This window comes from Cucurbita maxima, unplaced genomic scaffold (assembly GCF_002738345.1).
Source record: "Cucurbita maxima cultivar Rimu unplaced genomic scaffold, Cmax_1.0 Cma_Scf00008, whole genome shotgun sequence".
NCBI classification, from domain to species: Eukaryota; Viridiplantae; Streptophyta; class Magnoliopsida; order Cucurbitales; family Cucurbitaceae; genus Cucurbita; species Cucurbita maxima.
In genome coordinates this window covers 1,052,873-1,061,122 of record NW_019272024.1, presented here as the reverse complement: position 1 = coordinate 1,061,122, position 8,250 = coordinate 1,052,873, and the positions used below count along the sequence as shown (strand labels likewise).

At 34.2% G+C, this 8,250-nt stretch overlaps 3 protein-coding genes across 4 annotated transcripts in view; all 3 read left to right on the top strand.

Moving 5' to 3' along the window:
• The window catches only part of LOC111483042 (polyadenylate-binding protein 1-like), a 4,097-nt gene extending 3,259 nt beyond the window's left edge, over positions 1 to 838 (top strand). For both annotated transcript variants that reach the window (XM_023129138.1, XM_023129140.1), the window contains exon 6: positions 420 to 838. In XM_023129138.1, the coding sequence (XP_022984906.1) occupies positions 420 to 465 (46 nt within the window). In that variant the 3' untranslated portion in view covers positions 466 to 838. The remainder of the gene's footprint in view (positions 1 to 419) is intronic.
• Positions 839 to 1,531: 693 nt separating this feature from the next.
• LOC111482713 (mediator of RNA polymerase II transcription subunit 31-like) lies at positions 1,532 to 3,969 on the top strand. Its single transcript, XM_023128638.1, has 6 exons — positions 1,532 to 1,729; positions 1,903 to 2,000; positions 2,935 to 3,031; positions 3,126 to 3,204; positions 3,366 to 3,638; positions 3,736 to 3,969. The coding sequence occupies exons 1-6, from the start codon at positions 1,680 to 1,682 to the stop codon at positions 3,751 to 3,753; spliced, it is 615 nt and encodes a 204-aa protein (XP_022984406.1). The 5' UTR covers positions 1,532 to 1,679; the 3' UTR covers positions 3,754 to 3,969.
• Positions 3,970 to 4,088: 119 nt separating this feature from the next.
• Positions 4,089 to 5,422, top strand: LOC111482711 (light-harvesting complex-like protein 3 isotype 1, chloroplastic). Its single transcript, XM_023128635.1, has 3 exons — positions 4,089 to 4,665; positions 4,794 to 4,931; positions 5,154 to 5,422. The coding sequence occupies exons 1-3, from the start codon at positions 4,182 to 4,184 to the stop codon at positions 5,393 to 5,395; spliced, it is 864 nt and encodes a 287-aa protein (XP_022984403.1). The 5' UTR covers positions 4,089 to 4,181; the 3' UTR covers positions 5,396 to 5,422.
• Positions 5,423 to 8,250: the final 2,828 nt, after the last annotated feature.

The window sequence follows — 8,250 nt, the reverse complement described above, 5'->3', positions numbered from 1 at the left end:
GGGGGGGGGGGGGGAGGATCCCACATCGATTGAAGAAGGGAAAGAGTGCTAGCGAGGATACTGGGCACCGAAAGGGTTGGATTGTGAGATCCCACATCGGTTGGGGAAGGAGAACAAAACATTCTTTATAAGAGTATAGAAACTCTCCCTAGAAGACGCATTTTAGGGAAACTCGAAAGGAGAAGTCCAAAGAGGACAATATTTGCTAGCAGTGGGCTTGGGCCGTTACAGATGGAGATAGATACATTTGTGATGACGACCGACATAAATTATTTAAAGGGGAAATAAGTATTGAGGCCATTTCTTTTCTTCTCTCTTTGCTGACTTGAAGTGATTTGTGGGATCATATATTCATCTGGTTGAACTCAATTCCTATCTCTTTCAGCTTTATAATTCAAGTTCTATATTCCTTTATGCAGAAGGGTTCCAAGGTTCAGGCGGCCGATGCGGTACAGACCCTACTAGGAGATACAATGCTCGTACTATTACTGCAAACTATCGTTCGGGATCTGCGGTTCTTTTGTCAAGGATTCGATTACAATCTCCATAACTTGGAGGGTGTGGAAAACATTGTACTACTCTATTCATGTTTCAACAATCCCACTTGAGTTTATGAACTTGGCAGCAGTTTCTAGCTTGAGGGGATAAAGATTTGTGGTTTACATTTTGTTGGGTGTGGAAGGGCTAAGAAGAACCATGTTATCAACCATTAGAGAATTTGGAAGAAAGAGAATTAAGGAAACTAAAGAACGTATCCTTGTGTATGGTGAATTGGAACTGATCATGATGTAGAATTCTTTGTTATTTAAGAAGTAATTATAAGTTGATATGAAGTATAACCTTCTCCCTTTTTTTGTTTGATTTTTTCTCTTATTTCAAACAAAATCCAAGTTGTAGATTAAAAATAAAAAAGTTGGATTTTTATTAGATTTTTTTTGAATTTGTTAATTTGATTGAATATAGTTGATGTGAATGTAAAAGTTAGGAAGGAGTCAAAGAGACAAAAGTCTGATAAATGAAAGGCTTCTGATATGATATGGTAAGAAAGGAAGTGTCTGCGAATTTCTCGTTCTAAAAATTATTATGCGAAATATTTTATAAATTAGTTAAAAATTGTACGATCTGTTTCTACACAGTTCACCGTATACTACAAATTTTCTGTTTATCTCGAAAATATCCATAAATTTTTCAAAGTTCAAAGTTTCAATAAAATTCTTAAATAAATAAATAATAATAAATAAATAAAACTTATCAACATCATATTTTATTTAAAGAATAACCTTGAATTTTAAAAAAATTCATTAATACTCTTCTTAATTATTTATTAGTATTGTATTTAAAAAAAACCTATGAAATTTTAAAAGTAACATCTATACTCAATTATTTTTTTTAAAAAAATAGTTCAATTTTTTAAATTCAAATGGATGAAAATCGTCTATTTTAAAATTTGATGAATTAGATATATGTATTTTTTTTTAATTTGGATGTTTTTGAGAACAAAGCCAAAAACAAAAAATCAATTTATTTACACAGCACAGCAAAACATCGTTAGCGCGGGCGTATTTCATTGCGTTGCGCCATCTATTTCAATCGCTTGCGGCTCTGGGGTTGAATGTAGCCATTGTTGAGAGCTCTGAACTTCGATTGCACGAGCTTTAAAGTTCAACTTGTCGGAATCAATGGCTTCTAATCATGAATTAAACGAAGAAGCAGATGATAATCCATCATCGTAAGTGTGTTTCTTGGTTCCTTCTCGTGTTCTCTCATTTCCCCTCCTCTTTTATTTCTTTTTAGCTAATTCTTCCTTCGTTTTTGCTATAGCTTCAATTCGAATTTCCTGTTCTGTTGAGCTGCTTGTGACTTAAATCAATTTTCCTTTCCTGTTTGGCGAATCATTACCAGGCCTACGAATGTCTACAAAGATCCGGATGACGGGCGGCAGCGGTTCTTGCTCGAATTGGAATTTGTTCAATGTCTTGCCAATCCAACCTACATTCATTGTACGTTTTTGCACAATTTAGGGTTTCTATATATAGAAAGTTAGGACGATTTCTAATGCTCGAAGTGAGGAAAAAGCTATGGATGTTCCAAAACGATAGAAATTTTCGAGTTTCTTCATGTTTTAGTTAGAGAATTACTTCCAAACTCTTTCAGTTGAATTTAGTTTCAATTTGGAGTTCTAATGAGTTAAATAGACAATGAAAGATCAGATTTAGGTATTCGGAACGAAAGTGTGAGATCCCACATTGGTTGATCCCACATTGGTTGAAGAGGGGAACGAAACATTCTTTACGAGGGTGTGGAAACCTCTCATAGTAGACACGTTTTAAAACCTTGAGAAGAACCTTGAAAGGGAAAGTACAAAGAGGACAATATCTGCTAGGAGTGGGCTTGAGTTGTTACAAATGGTATCAGAGACAGACACCGAACGGTATGTTAGCGAGGACGTTGGGACTCCAAAAGGGGTGGATTGTGAGATCCCACATTAGTTGGAGAGGGAAGTAAAGCATTCCTTATGAAGGTGTGGAAACCTCTTCCTAATAGACGCGTTTTAGAACCTTGAAGGGAGGCCCTGGAGTGGCATCTCCATGAGCTAGAGTAGTGCTAGAGTAGTGCCTTGATGAAACATTATCTTTTAAGCTTGACTGCACCTGTAACTTACAGTTTTTACTACAAAATTAATCTGTTATGAGCCTTCTCAACTCACGAGATCGGTGCTCCTCTGCTTGATCTTTCTTTCGATGACATGTTATGGTCTCATACGACTTAAGTACGTTTCTGAACCTGTCACTTAAACTTGTGGTTGCCATCTTCACGAACTCACTAGGATATGCTTCTTAACGAACGATGCTCGGTTAAATTGGTATTGAAATGTTGGATCAAATGCTTTTTATGCTCCGCGTTCTGATGGCTGATCACCGAGTTTTTATACAGATTTGGCTCAGAATCGTTACCTCGAGGACGAAGCTTTTATTGGTTACTTGAAGTACCTTCAATATTGGCAACAGCCGGAGTATATTAAGTACATAATGTGAGTAAGATCTTTCCCCTCTTGTTTTTCATAAGCTTTTCCTGAACTGAAGAATTAGAACTGAATCTGCTTTGAACTTCATTGTTATTTCTAGGTATCCTCATTGTCTTTTTTTCCTTGAACTTCTACAAAATGCAAACTTCCGAAATGCAATGGCTCATCCTGCCAACAAGGTTAACTTTTACATTTCATGTTCGTCGTGACTGATCGACGTCCATCGATTTCTGAGAGAAAATAATTTTTCGCTTTCCGAGTGGTTTGCTTTTTATGTGCTGAAATTGCCCTTTTCCTGTTTCGTAGTATTTTGACCGTTGCGTCGTTTGGAATTTCTTAGGAACTGACACACAGACAGCAATTTTACTTCTGGAAGAACTATCGAAACAATCGTTTGAAACACATTTTACCTCGACCCCTTCCCGAACCTGCAGCTCAACCACCCGCAGTTTCTGGTCCTCCTCAGGCACCTGTGTCGGCCCCAGCCCCTGCTATGGCAGCTTCTCCTGCTGGTACACCCCTTTCTCCAATGCAGTATGGTGTTCCCCCTGGTTCCGGGATTTCAAAGAACGATATGAAGAATGCAGGAATCGATCGACGAAAGAGAAAACACGTAATTTATTGCATTATCAATGTGCTCTACTAGTAGGTTAGAAAACACCCTTTTCCCTTTTCCCTGCAAATTCTCAGTTACTTCTGTGTTTTGACAGGAAAGAAGTATGCCGTAGTTGGTGGATGCTGATAGCAGCTCATGAGGTAATCTTTCATAAACTTAACTTTCCAAGAGCTTCCCATCACTTGGGATCATGCTTACATGTCTAAAGATCATTCTTTTTTGGCTTAATTCAAGTAAATGTTATAATTATTGTTATGGCCATTTTTCGTTCAACGGATTGGAGTGTTAAATTTTCGTTTAAAATTCTAAAAGATTTATACTTCAAGAGCACTGCTGTTCTGTTGCTTCCTCTCCAACTCATTTAAAATTCTAAAGAATTTTGATTTCCGTCAAGCAACTTATTTAGAAATTTTCATCTACATCAACATTTTATTAATATTTTCATAAAATTGAGATCTCGACATTTTCATCAGACACCGTCGTAAAATTTAGTGTTAACTTGACCTGTGAAATGCCCATAACCTCACCTGCAATGGAAGCATGGGCTGTGACAAGATAAGTTTCTTTTTGCATGGGCAACTTCTCTCTTTTCAATCCAAAGAAGGCCAAAACCAGAGCCAAAACAAGCGGCCACTAAACATAAAAGGAAGGCCAAAAGAGCTTAGAAATCTCAAAGACATGGCTTCAATTGCTATCTCTGCCTCATTTCGACGATCATGTACTTCAAATCATGTCTCCAAGAAGCAACAACATGCCCGTCAAGCCCGACCTACCTATTCCTCCATGACGAAAAACCCAACCCCAGAGCTTATCAGAACTCCCGACGTTGGCAACCGAGATGCCGCCTTCGACGCTCCCAAACGTCATGGAAACGTTGCATCAGCTACGGACAAGCTAGAGGAAGATACTGATGATATGAACCATGGCCAAACGTTCACAGATGAGAGATGGAAAAATGGGACATGGGATCTCAATATGTTTGTGAAGAATGGCAAGATGGATTGGGAAGGTGTTATTGTCGCTGGTGAGTGCATCGGATAATTTTAGGTTAAAAAATAAACTTAATTAGAACATATTTATCCATTTCATTAACTTAATTAAACATGTTTATGCCGAATTATAAGTTTGGATTAACATAAATTGGACATGTAGAAGCAAAGAGGAGGAAGTTTCTTGAATTGTATCCAGAAACAGCTACAAATCAAGAACCTGTGCTCTTTAGAAGCTCCATTATACCTTGGTGGGCATGGCTCACCAAATCCTACCTCCCACAAGCCGAACTACTTAACGGTAATGTTGCAATCTTAACCTTAAACTTTAGAGACGATTGCAAAATTAGCTAATATGTTTTAGCTCCAAATATTTTTAAAAAAAGTTTTTTTTTTTATGAGTTCGATGAAAATAAATTAATAAAAAATTTAAATTTTAACAGAAAAAAAAAATTGTAAGACTGTACGGTGTGAGAATCACTTTGTCTGAGCTCTTCTCAAATTGGTTCGTTACTTGGTGTAGGTAGGGCAGCAATGATAGGGTTCTTCATGGCCTATCTAGTGGACGCATTAACAGGAATTGGAATAGTTGGGCAAAGTGGGAATTTCATAAGCAAAGCAGCCCTTTTTGTGACAGTCATTGGTGTGTTACTGTTTAGGCAAACCCAAGATATTGAGGGCTTAAGAAAGCTAGCTGAAGAAGCCACCTTCTATGACAAGCAATGGCAAGCTTCATGGCAAAACCAAAATGAAAACTCTACCTAGAAAATATATTTAATTTCTCTTTAATAATAATTTTATTTTATATTTGCGAGATCTCACATCAGCTCGAGAGGGGAACAAAGCATTCTTCATGAGGGGTGAAAATCTCTTCTTGGTATACGCATTTTTTAAATCGTGAGTCTAGCGACGATACGTAACGGGCCAAAGTGGACAATATCTGCCGGCGATGAACTTAGATTGTTACAATAATTTTCAAATTTAGCCTTGTTTTTAACTATCTCTCTCGACCAACTTGAATATAGTTAAGAATTTAAATTCCTTCACCTCCACTCGTTGTTGAGTAAAAAAATTGTATTTATGTGAGATCTCAGATCGATTGGAGAGAGAAAGAGAAACAAAGCATTCTTTATAAGGGTGTGGAAAGCTTTCTCTAGCAGACTTGTTTTAAAAATCTCGAGGGAAGTCCGAAAAGAAAAGTTCGAATAGGACAATATATCTACTAGTAGTGGGTTGAGTTATTTTGAAAAGTGGAGGGGACAATATTTTTCGGTACATGTTTATAATAAATGAAAATAAAAATGAAGAAATTAAGAAAATAATTGGGATAGTATTGCACATGGATTTGGGCCATAATGGAACTCAAGTTATTGTTTGAAATGTAAATGAATTGGGCCCATTAAAAAAGGAGGGTTAAAATGTGCACAATTTGCAAATTGGGAGGATAATGGGCCCCATTTAATGGGTTGGGAAGTGGGTCAAGTGGATGAATTTAGAGGACACCCACATGGATTCTGCCCTTAAAAAACACATCACTTTTTTCTGATATTTTATGGAAGTTAATAGGCATGTGTTTTCTCTGACCATGATTGCATATATTGTGCCCCTAGATTCTCAACCATTCTAGTGCTCTATTCCTTTTGCCCCTTCCTCTTTGTGTGCCAAGATATTTTTGTGTAATATCATATTTTCTTTCATTATGTTCAAAATTAAGTTATTAATTTAATTCAATGAAAAAAATTAATACAGAATCGAACTCGAGATCTCTTCGTTTTATAACATATTAAACTACCCATCGGCTTAATTAATTAAACTAAATGATGTATAATCGATGGTATTTCGAAAAGCAATCTCAGTTCATAATCTTAGGGTTTGTAAACGAAATCCAATGATTAAGATTTGTATAGGAGATTACCTTTTATATATTTTTCTCAATCATATTTCTTGAAAATGTGATCGACTATTTTTTTTTTATGTAATGATAGAAGTGGGTTTCAGCTATGTTCATGTTCATGTTGATATGGTCAATTAGTTCGTAAATATTAATTTTCTTATGCATATTGGTTCAATAATACTATTTATTCAAGTGAATGTTACGAGTCTATTAAAAGGTATTTTTTATTGATTTTTTCGTTATTCATGTCATTTTTATATCTTTCGGTGCTGTTACTAAAAACCTTATTCGATCCACGGAACATCTTGAACACTCTACTTTCCACCATTTTTTTGGTTCGAGAATTAAAACATTTTCCATAATAATTGGAAAATTGTTTCTTTTAAGAAATTATATTATTTTTTAATGGTTTTTTTTTATTATTATTATGTTAAATATCAAAACCCATTCTCTATATCCAAACCCACTTATTCAAGATTTTCTAAAATTATTAAATATTCCAATTTGTCCACAGCAATTTCAAAAATATCAAGCATGTAACTCATCATTACATAATCCAGTGGTATTTAAATAAGTCAACCCCTTTTTGCAATATTTTGAAATTTATATTATATTTGTTAATATTTGAAGCTATAATTAACCTATCAACATAATTCAACTCAATTATTACTTATAATTATTAAACTAAAAAAAATACCATATTTAAATATAATTCAATTAATTAAGATATTATTATATATATTTAGTCAAATTCCATATTTTTTAAATAGAGTAATAATACTAAACAATTTAAATATAACTTAGCTAATTAATACTTTATAATTAAAATATAAATATTATAATAAATTTATTGTTAAGAAAAAGAAATTGTGGAGTACACGTGGCAAGAAACTAAAGGGGTGAGTTTGAATATTTAAAGAGAATCACAACCGTCCAACCAAAGAACATGGAAGTCAAAGTCGTTATCTTTCTTTCCCACTTAATGTCACGGTACAAATTATCCTCCCAGAAAAGAAAAAAAAAAGAAACTGTCCTAATAAATGCCATCACGGTCCAATTCTATTTCATTTGGTCCACGTGGCTTTACTGGAATGGACTGTTAAAATCCAAAGGTGCCTACCACCACTCCCTTTAGTCGGTTAACTGAAAGTGAGGTGTTAAAATCTAACATACACTAAAATTCACAATTTTTTTTTGCTTAAAAAAAACCCACAAAATTATATATAAATAATAATTATTATTATTATCTTTACAATTATATAAATAAAAATTTCATCCAATTACTTCGAAAATATTATCTATGTCAATAATATTTAGTGTAAGGAACGTATAAGAATGTAAAATAAAAATGTGTAAATTCGTTAAAATATTTAATATTTGTATTTTATAAAATTTAGCTCGTATTATAAAATGAGGATTTAGGCATGTTTAGTTGAAAAGGACAGCATTAATTGACGTTTTCTTTTTCTTCTCTTTATGGTCTGAATTTATAAATTTCTATTTAGTATCTATATTTTTCGTAAAAATTCTAAAGATTTTAGGTAGAAAATGACTCCCAACTCATTCTGGTTTGAAAAAGATTTAAAAACCAAATGCTTTTTAAACATGATTTCGTGATTTGAAGCAACTTGTGGAGTGAATATTCATTATTGGACAAATTGAGATACAATTTTAACTCTTAGATGCATGGATCGTTCAAACAACTCAAGCTAACCCAACCTAATAT